This window comes from Scyliorhinus canicula, chromosome 8, assembly GCF_902713615.1.
Source record: "Scyliorhinus canicula chromosome 8, sScyCan1.1, whole genome shotgun sequence".
Taxonomy (NCBI): Eukaryota; Metazoa; Chordata; class Chondrichthyes; order Carcharhiniformes; family Scyliorhinidae; genus Scyliorhinus; species Scyliorhinus canicula.
This window is the reverse complement of record NC_052153.1, coordinates 127,882,141-127,897,624: the sequence shown is the minus strand read 5'-3', so window position 1 is coordinate 127,897,624 and position 15,484 is coordinate 127,882,141. Positions and strand designations below refer to the sequence as shown.

The 15,484-nt window shown below is 48.8% G+C and overlaps 1 protein-coding gene across 1 annotated transcript in view; it reads left to right on the top strand.

Moving 5' to 3' along the window:
• Positions 1-15,484, top strand: part of LOC119970494 (leucyl/cystinyl aminopeptidase) — a 183,127-nt gene that overhangs the window by 71,219 nt on the left and 96,424 nt on the right. Inside the window, exon 3 of the mRNA XM_038805217.1 lies at positions 3,374-3,512. Coding sequence (XP_038661145.1) covers positions 3,374-3,512 — 139 coding nt within the window. The remainder of the gene's footprint in view (positions 1-3,373; positions 3,513-15,484) is intronic.

Genomic DNA, 15,484 nt, shown 5'->3' with positions numbered 1-15,484 from the left:
TTCCGTGCTCCTGAACTTCTTAATGCAATCGCCAATGGCTCAATCGCAAGTGCAAACAGCAGGGGGGACATAGGACATCCCTGCCTCGTCCCACGGTGGAGAGAAAAGTATCTCGAGCTGATGTTGTTTGTGCAGACACTCGCCTTTGGCTCCTGATATAGTAGCTTTACCCAGTTCACAAATCTTGGTCCGATCCCAAACCGCTCCAGAACTGCCATCAAGTACCCCCATTCTACCTGGTCGAATGCCTTCTCAGTGTCCAATGCCACAACCACCTCTGTTTCCCTCCCCTCTGCTGGTGCCATGACGACGTTCAAAACCCTCCTACTGTTCGAAAAAAGCTGCCTCCCTCTCACGAACCCCGTCTGATCTTCACCTATCACCTTCGAGAGGCACTCCTCCAGCCTACCTGCCAATACCTTTGCCAACACTTTTGCGTCCACATTCAGAAGTGATATGGGCCTATACGACCCACACTCCGTCGGATCCTTATCTTTTTTAGCAACAGTGAAATCGATGCCTGCCCCAAGGTTTGTGGCAGCACTCCCTTCCCTATCGCCTCTTCAACCATCCCCACCATCAGGGGTGCCAGCTTATCCTTGAATTTTTTATAATATTCCACCAGAAACCCTTCCAGCCCTGCCACCTTCCCCGACTGCATCCTCCCAATCGCATCCTTTATCTCCTGCTCCACTGTTGCTCTTTTTAATGTAGCCCTATACCCCTCCCCTAGCCTCAGCTACTCCAACCCATTTAGAAATTCCTGCATCTCACAGTCTCCCCCAGGTGGCTCTGACCTGTACAACCTCTAATAGAATTCCTCAAAAACCTTGTTAATCAGATCCGGTGCCACCACCAACTTCCCTGCTCTATCCCTCACCTGAAGAATTCCCCTTGCCGCTGCTTCCCTCTGGAGCTGACCTGCTAACATACGCCTTATCTCCATGTTCGTAAACTGCACCCCTTGCTTGCCTCAGTTGGCGCACTGCCTCCCTGGTAGATAGTCGGTCAAAGCTCGCCTGTAGTTCCTTCCTCTTCCAGCTTCGCTGGGTCCCCATATTCTGCATAACTCCTATCTACCTCCAACATCTCATCTATTATCCTCTGCCGCTCCAACCTCTCCTCTTTGTCCACCCTGGCCTTAAACGAAATTACCTCAACCCTCACTACCGCCGTTAGAGCCTCCCAGACAACTGCCTTCGGCAACTCACCCGTACAGTTGAAACCTACATATTCCTTAATTACCTTTTCAATTTTCTCACAGAACACTTGGTTCCCAAAAGCCCCACATCCAGTTTCCACCCCGGCCTCTGCGCTACCCCCTTCTCCAGTACCATATCCACCCAATGCGGAACATGATTGCTGAGTATTCCGACCCCTTAAAAACAATTGATAGCATTAATGTTCAGCTTCAACAGCATTAGTGGAGACAAAAGTTTAGTTGAGCAGAAATCATTTTCCTAGCATATTGCTGACTGGGTACTCTGACACTGGAAGTGTAATTGTGGTGAGAATTCCACTCTTGGCAGCTAGCATATTTTTACATTGGCTGGTGCCTGGTTAATCTTTGTTAGAAAGAGGTAATCTGCCCTTTGGTTTAATAATCTAGAAGAGGGTTTAACTTTCCCCAACCGCGTACTTTGTGATGGGTACTTAGAACATAGAACATAGAACAGTACAGCACAGAACAGGCCCTTCGGCCCTCAATGTTGTGCCGAGCCATGATCACCCTACTCAAACCCACGTATCCACCCTATACCCATAACCCAACAACCCCCCCCTTAACCTTACTTTTATTAGGACACTACGGGCAATTTAGCATGGCCAATCCACCTAACCCGCACATCTTTGGACTGTGGGAGGAAACCGGAGCACCCGGAGGAAACCCACGCACACAGGGGGAGGACGTGCAGACTCCACACAGACAGTGACCCAGCCGGGAATCGAACCGGGGACCCTGGAGCTGTGAAGCATTTATGCTAACCACCATGCTACCCTGCTGCCCCCTTATTGGGGCTCGGAAGAGAAAATACATTTGATTGGCTCAACCCTCCTTCCTTTTTGGCTCAATCACCCTTCCCTTTTTGTCTGAGGTGCCATTTGTCAGATGAGAGATTAAACTGATACACCTGCCCAGTCAGGCGGATATAAAAGATCTCAAATAACATTTTGAAGAACAACAGGGGAGTTATTCCAACTGTCCTGGGTCAATATTTATCCCTCGTCAATGTCACTAAGAAAAATATTGTTTGGTCATTATCACATTGGTGTTAGTGAAAGCTGCCAGTCCATAATTTGCTGCGTTTCCTATATTATAACAGTGACTACACTTCAAAAGTACTTAGGCTGTCCCAAGCTGTTTTGCAGCCAAAGGTCATGAAAGGCGCTATAAAATTGCGGGTTCTTTTTATTTAAGGCATAAAGTGAATGTTACCCCCATTTTACCATCTCTATTGGTGGTCACAATGTTTAGTGACATTTGAAAGAGGTATTCTTCCACTAAGAATGAATGATCCCAAGGTGATCAATAAACCAGAAGAACTGAATTTACTAAATGATCCCAACAGCAATACCAGTGAACATGATTTAATTTCTATAACTTTAACAATCAAACCAAAATCAATGTAAATTGTGCACAAACTAACAAGCAAATCATGGCCAATATGCATTAAAAGTTGTACATTAAACAGCAGATACAACAAAGAGCTCACGGATTCACTTTGCAATTCGCTCACCACTTATGGCACCAATTTCGGTCACCAAGTTCTTCAAAGCTTGAACTTCCTCATATAGAATTCTGGCTCCTTTTTCTTTTTCCAAGGATTTACCCATTCATTTTCATCTGACAGCAGCACCCAACCAACCCGAGTTGTACGGGCACAGTCCTCATCAAAATGGTGCACTTCTCTAGAACCACCTCAGTTCTACACACAACAGTGTGATGGCACAGCTCCACTCACCCTACATTTGCCTGCACCCTCAATGATATCCCTGTGCACTGTATGGCAGAGTCTGTGCAGTCAGTTACTTTTAAGTAACAGAAATAGCTGCAACAACCTTGTATTTGCCCATTGCCAGCTGTTGGATCCAGCCTTCAGTTTCTTCAGCCTGCCTACACTGCACCACTGGTTAACCTGGACTTGGGTCTGTGTTTTTTTGGTTTCAACCAGCTTCAGTTTCCCCAGAAACCTGAAGTTTCAGTTTTAGGTTTAGTTTCCATAGAAAAATAAAGATTCAGATTCTCTTTTGGTTAGAGTGTCAGTCAAAAAAGCAAGCTTTGAAATCAGGAATTCCATCAAACGATTTGATTTGTACAAGCTTTAGTGTATATTTCTGAAGAACCTGTGGATCATGTTTTTCTTTCCTTTTACAGAATATTGGCAGCCACTCAGTTTGAGCCATTGTCAGCCCGAAATGCTTTCCCATGCTTTGATGAACCAGCGTTTAAAGCCACCTTTAGCATCAAGATAACCAGAGAAGCTGACCACATCTCATTATCAAACATGCAGAAGGTACCTTTTAAGAAAAAGCTTTTCTTAATTATTGCATCCCAAAAAAATTACATTCCAGATTTTGATTGAGTGAACCTCACTCGTTAAACTTAAAACTACACATGTATAGTTTAAAAATTATTGCTCACAATGTTCTGGGGGTTTGAGCAGATAATTGCTCAACGATGAAAATAGGGAATCTGGGACACAGGGCAAAAAGTTTATTTCCTCGATAAATTAGATTAAATGATTGAAAAATAAAGAGAGAAAACACTAAGAAGGTGGTGAATTAGATTGGGTGAAATCATGCACCAATCAAGTTCAGAAAGGCAAAGCACAAGGAAAGAATGATTGTATTAAGAGGGGGGGAGGGGGGGGGGGAAGAGACAAAGGAAAAGTAAGAGGAACATATGAAAATAATTCTGAAGGAATTCAGATGCTGAAGTGACTTCATGCTTAACTTTTACTTTCTGGGGAAGAGAATAAAAGCAGTTATTAACAATTATCTGGGCATTAGGAAGGTACTTACACTAATAATTACTAAAATTAGTTAAAAAGTTTAATGGTCTGTTAATATGTAAATTTAGTAACTTCCTAAAACTTATAGGGAGGTTAAATACAAGAGACAGTTTTCGTGGTGCAAAGGAATGAAGGTTTTTCTTGCAGTTGGAGAGAAATTGGGTGGTGACTGATATTATGGAGGTGCAAGTAGACATTTTTTGTATTGAGAGTATACGAGGTTGGTAGCATGGTGCAAAGGAATGAAGGTTTTGACTGGAGATGGAGAGAAATTGGGTGGCAACTGAAGTTATGGAGGTGCAAGTAGACAGTTTTTGTATTCATAGAATCATAGAATTTACAGTGCAGAAGGAGGCCATTTAGCCCATCAGGTCTGCACTGGCCCTTGGAAAGAGCACCCTACTTAAGACCCCCGCTTCCACCCTATCCCCCTTTATCCCAGTAACCCCACCTTTTTGGACACTCAGGGCAATTTAGCATGGCCAATCCACCTAACATGCACATCTATGGACTGTGGGAGGAAACCCACGCACACACGGGGAGAACGTGCAGACTCCACACAGACAGTGACCCAAGCTGGGAATCGAATCTGGGACCCTGGAGCTGTGAAGCAACTGTGTTAACTACTATGCTACCGTACTGCCCTGTGTTGAGAGGATACAGATGGGAGGCTTGGAATCTGATGGGATGACAAGGTGGCAAACAGTCTAGTTCAACTTTAGATGGTGGTGGGGTAGGGTGTATCGTGTTTGTGAGCAGAAGTAAAGACCATGTTTAACTTGAGAAAGTTTCTTCTCAGCGAGTATGGATATTGGAGAAGCTGTTTGACAATGCAAATGCTGTGGAGGGGTCCAGAATTAGTAGTGAGGTAGAGCTAATTGTTGTCAGAACATATGTGGAACCACATGCTGTGCCTCTGGATTATATTGCCAAGGGGCAACATGTAGCTGTGGAAGATAAGAGGACAATAGATGGATCCTTCTTTAACCAGAGATAATGGTGTAGGTTTGGAAAGAGAGGCCATTTCTGGTGATGTTCTGGTTACAATTACAAAGGTAAGGGTGGGCAAAGTGAGGGCAGTTTTGCTGAGTTAGACAATGAATGAGAGTTATTGGAGGAGGATAATGTAATTAACTAAATCAAAGAGTGACAAAGAGGTTGAGAAGAGAGAGGAAGGATAATGCACCACAAACACCGAGGATGATGTTTGTGTCTTTAGCCAGGATTCCAGTAGTGGTATTGAAATATGATTGATTGTGATAGAAATATGGAGTTGCTGGAAAGATATGGCCTACATAGAACATAACAGCCCAGTACAGGCCCTTCGGCCCTCGATGTTGCGCTGACCTGTGAAACCCCTTTAAAGCCCATCTACACTATTCCCTTATCATCCATATGCCTATCCAATGACCATTTGAATGCGTTTAGTGTTGGCGAGTCCATTACTGTTGCAGTCAGGGCATTCCACGCCCTTACTACTCTCTGAGTAAAGAACCTACCTCTGACATCTGTCCTATATCTATCTCCCCTCAATGTAAAGCTATGTCCCCTCGTGCTGGACATCACTATCCGAGGAAAAAGGCTCTCAATGTCCACCCCATCTAATCCTCTGATCATCTTGAATGCCTCAATTAAGTCACCTCTTAACCTTCTTCTCTCTAACGAAAACAGCCTCAAGTCCTTCAGCCTTTCCTCGTAAGATCTTCCCTCCATACCAAGCAACATCCTTGTAAATCTCCTCTGTACCCTTTCCAATGCTTCCACATCCTTCCTATAATGCGGCGACCAGAACTCCAAATGCGGCTGCACCAGAGTTTTGTACAATTGCAACATGACCTCATGGCTCCGAAACTCAATTCCTCTACCAATAAAAGCTAACACACCATACGCCTTCTTAACAACCCTCTCAACCTGGGTGGCAACTTTCAGGGTTCTATGGACATGGACACCGAGATCTCTCTGCTCGCCCACACTACCAAGAATCTTACCATTAGCCCAGTACTCTGTCTTCCTGTTATTCCTTCCAAAATGAATCACCTCACACTTTTCTGCATTAAACTCCATTTGCCACCTGTCAGCCCAGCTCTGCAGCTTATCTATGTCCCTCTGTAACTTGTAACATCCTTCTGCACTGTCCACAACTCCACCGACTTTAGTGCCATCTGCAAATTTACTCACCCATCCTTCTATGCCCTCCTCCAGGTCATTTATAAAAATGACAAACAACAGCGGCCCCAAAACAGATCCTTGTGGTACACCACTATTGTGGGACACCAGTCTGAACATTTCCCATCAACCACCACCCTTTGTCTTCTATCAGCTAGCCAATTTCTGATCCAAACTGCTAAATCGCCCTGAATCCCATGCCTCTGTATTTTCTGCAATACCCTACCGTGGGGAACCTTATCAAACGCTTTACTGAAATCCATGTACACCACATCAACTGCTTTACCCTCATCCACCTGTTTGGTCACCTTCTCGAAGAACTCAATAAGGTTTGTGAGGCACGCCCTACCCTTCACAAAACCATGTTGACTATCTCTAATCAAATTATTCCTTTCCAGATGATTATACATCCTGACTCTTATAAACCTTTCCAAGACTTTTCCCACAACAGAAGTAAGGCTCACTGGTCTATAGTTACCGGGGTTATCTCTACTCCCCTTCTTGAACAAGGGGACAACATTTGCTATCCTCCAGTCTTCTGGCACTATTCCTGTAGACAAAGATGACTTAAAGTTCAAAACCAAAGGCTCAGCAATCTCCTCCCTAGCTTCCCAGAGAATCCTAGGATAAATCCCATCCGGCCCAGGGGACTTATCTATTTTCACACTTTCCAGAATCGCTAACCCCTCCTCCTTATGAACCTCAAGCCCTTCTAATCTAGTAGCCTGTATCTCAGTATTCTCCTCGACAACATTGTCTTTTTCCTGCGTGAATACTGACAAAAAGTATTCATTTAGCACCTCTCCTATCTCCTCAGACTCCACGCACAACTTCCCACTACTGTCCTTGACTGGCCCTACTCTTACCCTAGTCATTCTTTTATTCCTGACATATCTATAGAAAGGGTTATAGAACATAGAACATAGAACACTACAGCGCAGTACGGGCCCTTCGGCCCTCGATGTTGCGCCGACCTGTGAAACCATCTGAAGCCTATCTGACCTACACTATTCCATTTTCATCCATATGTCTATCCAGTGACCACTTAAATGCCCTTAAAGTTGGCGAGTCTACTACTGTTGCAGGCAGGGCGTTCCACACCCCTACTACTCTCTGAGTAAAGAAACTGCCTCTGACATCTGTCCTATATCTCTCACCCCTCAATTTAAAGCTATGTCCCCTCGTGTTGGTCATCACCATCCGAGGAAAAAGACTCTCACTGTCCACCCTATCTAACCCTCTGACTATCTTATATGTCTCTATTAAGTCACCTCTCAGCCTTCTCCTCTCTAACGAAAACAACCTCAATTCCCTGAGCCTTTCCTCGTAAGACCTTCCCTCCATACCAGGCAACATCCTAGTAAATCTCCTCTGAACCCTTTCCAAAGCTTCCACATCCTTCCTATAATGTGGTGACCAGAACTGCACGCAGTACTCCAGGTGTGGCCGCACCAGAGTTATGTACAGCTGCAGCATGACCCTGTGGTTCCGAAACTCAATCCCCCTGCTTATAAAGGCTAGCACACCATATGCCTTCTTAACAGCCCTATTAACCTGAGTGGCAACTTTCAAGGATTTATGTACCTGGATGCCGAGATCTCTCTGTTCATCTACACTACCAAGAATCTTGCCATTAGCCCAGTACTCTGCATTCCTGTTACTCCTTCCAAAGTGAACCACCTCACACTTTTCCGCATTAAACTCCATCTGCCACCTCTCAGCCCAGCTCTGCAGCTTATCTATGTCCCTCTGTATCCTATAACATCCTTCAGCACTATCCACAACTCCACCGACCTTCGTGTCATCTGCAAATTTACTAACCCATCCTTCTACACCCTCTTCCAGGTCATTTATAAAAATGACAAACAGCAGTGGCCCCAAAACAGATCCTTGCGGTACACCACTAGTAACTGAACTCCAGGATGAACATTTGCCATCAACCACCACCCTCTGTCTTCTTTCAGCTAGCCAATTACTGATCCAAACCGCTAAATCACCTTCAATTCCATACTTCCTTATTTTCTGCAATAGCCTACCGTGGGGAACCTTATCAAACGCCTTACTGAAATCCATATACACCACATCAACAGCTTTACCCTCATCCACCTGTTTGGTCACCTTCTCAAAAAACTCAATAAGGTTTGTGAGACATGACCTACCCTTCACAAAACCGTGTTGAGTATCGCTAATCAACTTGTTCTTTTCAAGATGATTATAAACCCTATCTCTTATAACCTTTTCCAACATTTTACCCACAACCGAAGTAAGGCTCACAGGTCTATAATTACCAGGGTTGTCTCTACTCCCCTTCTTGAACAAGGGGACAACATTTGCTATCCTCCAGTCTTCCGGCACTATTCCTGTCGACAAAGACGACATAAATATCAAGGACAAAGGCTCTGCAATCTCCTCCCTGGCTTCCCAGAGAATCCTAGGATAAATCCCATCTGGCCCAGGGGACTTATCTATTTTGACATTTTCTAAAATTTTCTAAAATTGCTAACACCTCCTCCTTTTGAACCTCAATTCCATCTAGCCTGGTCGACTGAACCTGAGTGTTCTCCTCGACAACATTGTCTTTCTCCAGTGTAAACTGGTTATCCTTGATCCTACCTGCCAAAGACTTCTCATGTCCTCTCCTCGCTCTTCTTAGCTCTCTCTTTAGAGCATTCCTAGCTAACTTGTAACTTTCAAGCACCCTAACTGAACCATCACGTCTCATCTTTACATTAGCCTCCTTCTTCCTCTTGACAAGTGTTTCAGCTGCTTTAGTAAACCAAGACATAGAAAGTGATAGCATGTGCAAAGACTTTGGAGAGGGGAATTGTAGATAATCGTTACATACTCGTGAGTAACCACAGATTCTATCATTGAACAATGCAGCTGGCCTCATTGTTTTAAATATAAATACTGTAGGTTTGCCATTCATTAATGCTGCTGACAGTGGATATATGTGGAAAGAATTGGGCTTTCATATGATACCTTCAAGTTTGCTGTTCAGGCTCATTAACTCATTAGTGGTCACTTGGCAAGTTTATAATGCTTGGATATGTATCTCCAATATGGCGCTTTAGAAGAAGCACTAAGAGGAGAAAATCAGTGGAATAAAGGGAGAGCTCCACTTTGCCTTGACAACGGTGTTTGAAGTTCCCGTCAAATCTAGGATTGAAAATTTGTAATCACAGTGCTTGCACATGTCACTGTAACATGAACTATTCCCCTGTATTTATGATGCTGTTTTTTTTAGAAAGCAAAAGTTCCTTCAGACATTCTAGATGAATTTTAAGTGAATTCCCCAGTGTGGCGCAATCCACAATAGACCTGGCCTGAGCTGGGTTAGCTGATTAGACAGTTCAAGCAGCCTGCTGTAGTCACATAGGTACATAGAACATAGATACATAGAACATACAGTGCAGAAAGAGGCCATTCGGCCCATCGAGTCTGCACCGACTCACTTAAGCCCTCACTTCCACCCTATCCCCATAACCCAATAACCCCTCCTATCCTTTTTGGACTCTAAGGGCAATTTACCATGGCCAATCCACCTAACTGTGGGAGGAAACCGGAGCACCCGGAGAAAACCCACGCAGACATGGGGAGAACGTGCAGACTCCACACAGCCAGTGACTCAGCAGGGAATCGAACCTGGGACCCTAGTGCTGTAAAGCCACAGTGCTAGCCACGTGTGCTACCGTGCTGCCCTGTTCTTTGGAACGGAAGAGGAAAGAGAAAAGCAGGAAGGTTTCTTTTTTTTTTTTTTTAATAAACAATTTTATTGAGGTAGTTTTTGGCTTTATAAACAGTTACAGACATCATCAGAAAGGAAGCAAAAAAGGCAAAAATGTGCAACCATCCACGTACTTTCAATACTTCCATCATACCGTATTGCACAAGCCCGCTCCCCTCCCACCCGTACTACCCGCCATATTTTCCCTCCTACTCTACTCTACCCCCCCCCCCCCCCCCCCCCTCCCCCCACCCCCCTGCTGACGCTCACTCTCCCGCAAAGAAGTCAATAAATGGTTGCCACCTCCGGGTGAACCCCTGCACAGATCCCCTCAAGGCGAACTTAATTTTTTCCATCCCCAGGAAACTTGACATGTCCGCAAGCCACCACTCAGTCTTCGGGGGCTTTGAGTCCCTCCACGCCAATAATATTCGTCGCCGGGCTATCAGGGAAGCAAAGGCCAGCACATCGGCCGCTTTCTCCCCCTGGACGCCCGGGTCTTCCGAAACCCCAAAAATTGCCACCCCTGGACTCATCACCACCCTTGTTTTTAGCACCTGGGACATGACCCCCGCAAATCCCTCCCAGTACCCCCTCAGCTCAGGGCATGCCCAAAACATGTGCACATGGTTCGCTGGTCCTCCCGCGCACCTAGCGCATTTGTCCTCTATCCCGAAAAATTTGCTCATCCGAGCCACCGTCATATGGGCCCGGTGAACGACCTTAAATTGGATCAGCCCGAGCCTTGCACATGTCGCGGTCGAGTTTACCCTACTCAGGGCCTCTGCCCACAGCCCATCCTCCATTTCCCCGCCTAGCTCCTCCTCCCATTTAAGTTTCAGTTCCTCTGTCTGGGACCCTTCCTCCCTCATGAGCACCTTATAAATACCTGAGACTCTACCCTCCCCTTCGTCCCTCCCAGAGACTATTCTGTCTAGGATCCCCATTGGCGGGAGGCGCGGGAAAGATGGGACCTGTCTACGAACAAAGTCCCGCAGCTGTAGGTATCTAAAATCATTTCCCCCTACCAACCCAAATTTCTCCTCCAAGCTCCTCAAACTCGCGAAGCTCCCTTCCAGGAACATATCACCCACCCTTCCCGCCCCTGCTCGCCGCCATACTCGGAACCCCCCATCCATACTGCCGAGGGCAAACCGATGGTTGTCGCAGATTGGCGCCCAGACAGACGCCCCCATCTCCCCCACATGCCTCCTCCACTGGCCCCATATCCGCAGGGTCGCCACCACTACCGGGCTGGTGGTGTACTTGGCCGGCGGCAGCGGTAGAGGAGCCGTGACCAGGGCTTCCAAACTGGAGCCCCTGCACGAAGCCGCCTCCACTCGCTCCCAAATAGACCCCGTACCCACCATCCACTTCCTTATCATAGCGATGTTGGCTGCCCAGTAATAATTGACCAGACTCGGCAACGCCAGCCCTCCCTCGCTGCGGTTCCTCTCCAACATCGCCTTCTTCACCCGCGGAGACTTTCCCGCCCAGACAAAGCTCATGATCAGCCCGTTAACTCTTTTGAAGAAGGACTGTGGGATAAAGATCGGGAGGCACTGAAAAATAAACAAAAATCGAGGGAGGATTGTCATCTTTACAGTCTGCACCCTCCCTGCCAGCGACAGCGGGAGTGCATCCCATCTCCGAAACTCTCCCTTCATTTGCTCCACCACCCTGGCCAAATTTAACTTGTGCAGCCTGCCCCAGTCTCGCGCCACCTGGATTCCCAAATACCGGAAATTTTCCTCAACTAACCTAAACGGTAGCCCTCTCAATCTGTTCTCCTGGCCCCTTGCCTGTACCACAAACATTTCACTCTTGACCGTATTTAATTTGTATCCTGAGAACTGGCCGAACTCCCTCAGCATTCCCAGTATAGTTCCCATCCCGGCCACTGGGTCCGACACGTACAGGAGCAGGTCGTCTGCATAAAGAGAAACCCTATGTTCAACCCCGCCCCTCACCATCCCCTTCCAACCCTCTGCGGCTCTCAGCGCAATCGCCAGCGGCTCTATGGCCAGCGCAAACAGCAGCGGGGAGAGCGGGCAGCCCTGCCTGGTCCCTCGGTACAACCTAAAGTACTCCGACACTTCTCTGTTGGTCCTGACGCTGGCCCTCGGGGCCTGATATAATAATTTGATCCAATCCACCAATCCCTCCCCGAACCCAAACCGTCCGAGCACCTCCCATAGATATTCCCACTCCACCCGGTCAAAGGCCTTCTCGGCGTCCATAGCCACCACTACCTCCACCTCTCTACCCGCCGGGGGCATCATTATCACATTGAGCAATCTCCTCAGATTGGCCGCCAGCTGCCTACCTTTCACGAACCCCGTTTGATCCTCCCCAATCACCTCCGGTACACAGTCCTCCATTCTACCCGCCAGTACCTTTGCCAGGAGCTTGGCATCTACATTAATCAGGGAGATTGGCCTGTAGGACCCGCACACCTCCGGGTCTTTACCCCGCTTTAATATCAGAGATATGGTGGCTTGTGACATCGTCGGCGGCAGGGTCCCTCTGTCCCTTGCCTCATTGAAAACCCTCGCCAAGACCGGGCCCACCAGCTCAGAGAACTTCCTATAAAACTCTACTGGGTATCCATCCGGCCCCGGGGACTTCCCCGACTGCATGGCCTTTAGGCCCCCCAATACCTCCTCTACTCTAATCGGGGCCCCCAGCTCTTCCACTCGCCCCCCCCCAACTGTTGGGAATGTTAACCCATCCAGAAACCTTTTCATCCCCTCCGGTTCTTCTGGCGGCTCCGAAGTATACAGCTTACGATAGAAGTCCCGGAATACCCTATTCAATTCTGCCGGATCCTCCACTTTGTGCCCCCCCTCGTCCCTCACTCTACCTATTTCCCTGGCCGCCTCCCTCCTCCTAAGTTGCTGCGCTAACAGTCTGCTAGCCTTTTCCCCATACTCGTACACCACTCCCCTCGCCTTCCTAAGCTGTTCCACGGCCCTGCTCGTGGATAGTGCCCCCAGTTCCGCCTGTAGCCTCTGCCTTTCCCTGAGCAAAACCTCCCCCGGGGACTCCGCGTGCTCTTCATCTATCCGGCCCATTTCCCTGACCAATCTATCCATCTCTGCCCGGTCTGCCTTGGCTCTATGGGCCCCAATTGAAATCAGCTCCCCCCGCACTACTGCCTTTAGCGCCTCCCACACGGTCGCCGCTGAGACCTCCCCAGTGTCATTCACCTGCAGGTAATTTTTTATACATTTCCGAAGCCTCTCGCAGATCCCCTCCTCCGACAGCAGTCCCACATCTAGCCTCCATTGCGGGCGTTGATACCTCGCTCCCCCGAACTGCAGGTCCACCCAATGCGGGGCATGGTCTGAAATGGTAATTGCTGAGTATTCCGTGTTCTTTACCTCCCCCCTACAGTCCCTGCTTAGCACAAAGAAATCTATCCTGGAATATACTTTGTGGACGTGCGAGTAGAACGAGTAGCCCCTTCCTGTTGGCTGTCCCTCCCTCCAGGGGTCCACTGCCCCCATTTGCTCCATAAACCCTTTCAGCTCCCTTGCCATTGCTGAGAGCCTACCTGTTCTGGGACACGACCGATCCAAAGTCGGGTCAAGGACCATGTTAAAGTCCCCTCCCATTATTAGCCTGCGAGAATCCAAGTCCGGGATCTTCCCCAGCACTCTTTTAATGAAGTCCACGTCATCCCAGTTCGGGGCATATATATTCACCAGCACCACTCTTCTCCCCTCCAGCCTGCCCCGTACCATCAGGTATCTGCCCCCCCTGTCTGCGGATATGCCCTCTGCCTCAAATTGCACACGCTTGTTGATCATGATTGCCACCCCTCTGGACTTCGAGTCCAAGTCCGAGTGGAAGACCTGGCTAATCCAGCCCTTCCTTAGCCTGGTCTGGTCTGACACTTTCAGATGTGTCTCCTGCAACATAATTACGTCCGCCCTCAGGGCCCGCAAGTGCGCGAACACCCGCGCCCTCTTAACCGGCCCATTCAGTCCCTTGACGTTCCAGGTGATCAGCCTGGTCGGGGGGCACATCCCACCCCCCCCACCCCGCCGGTCAGCCATAGCCTTTCTCGGGCCGGCCCCTGACCCGTGCGTCGCGCCCTTCCTGGCCCGCCCTATAGCTGCCTCCACCCTCGACCTCCTTTCCAGTGCCTATTTCAAGTCCCTCTCCCGTCAGCAGAACAACCCCCCCCTCCCCTAACCCCATCCCCCGATACCCCCACCCCTGCCATCTACTGGCTATAGCTTTCCCCCCCATCTGACTTCCTTGACTAGCCAATCTGCTAGCCCGGTGACTCAACACTCCGGCGCCTTCCTGTCCCATTCCCCTTGTTTCCCCGCCCTCCTCCCCACCCACTGGGGCAAGCCGGCTCCAGTGTCTTCCGCGAGCTGCACAAAAAGCCCAAACAGGAAAAAAAAAGGGAAAAAACATAGAAAAAAGAGAAAAAGCACATAAATGTCCATGAACAAAGGAAAGAGTCTCAAATGTTCCGTTTGGCCCCATTGGCCCAGCAAACCGTTGAGCAGCAGTCCAGGCACATTCGGCGTTCCTCCCCACAGAAATCCTCGGGCCCTAACTCGTGTCCTTAGGGCCTCCTTTCGGGACCATCCCCAGGTCCCTCACAAAATCCATCGCTTCTTCGGGCTCGGAAAAGTAGTGGTGTTGACCCTGGTGCGTGACCCATAGCCGAGCTGGGAACAGCAGACCAAACTTCACGTGCTTCCTGAACAGCACCTCCTTGACATTCTTAAAGGCTGCTCGCCGCCGAGCCACCTCCTGGCTTAGGTCCTGATAGATGCGGAGCACACTGTTATTCCACGTGCTGCTCCTGGCGCTCTTTGCCCACTGCAGCACCCGCTCCTTGTCCACGAACCTGTGGAACCTAATCACCATCGGGCGGGGGGGTCCGCCCAGCCGCCCCTGCCTTGCCTGCACCCTGTGTGCCCCCTCCAGCTCCAGCGGTCGCGGAAAGGCTTCAGCCCCCATCAGCTGCTTCAGCAGGTCTGCTACAAACGCTGCAGCATCAGCTCCCTCCGCCCCCTCCGGGAGGCCGACCATCCTCAGATTGTTCCTGCGGACTCTATTCTCCAGCTCCTCTACTCTGTCCAGCAGTCTTCTCTGCCGCTCTTTCAGGCCGTCCACTTCTAGCGCTGCAACCGTTTGCGCATCCGCCTGCTCCTCCACCGCTTCTCCCAGCTCCTTAACTTTAACATCCTGGGCGTCCATCCTCTGGTTCAGCTGATCCACCGCTTTCTGGATTGGGTCCAAGCTGTCCCGCTTCAGCGCTTCAAAACTGGACTTCATTACCTGGAGCATGTTATCCAGCGCCAGCTGGATTGCTGAGTCCGGGTTCCGTGTGTCCGCCATCTTAGGTCCCAGGTAATTTTCTTCCGGTCCTTGTCTCTGTCCCTTTTTCTCCTTCTTCTTCTGCCTTCTGGAATCCCGCTGTTCCATATGCCGCAGCCCGCTCCTCAGCGCCTCCGCTGCCGCTTTCCTTCGCCCAGCTCCTTCAATTTGACCTCTTGGGCATCTGAAGTGGGTCCAAGCTGTCCCTCCTCAGCAACTCCAAACTTTTTCTTTT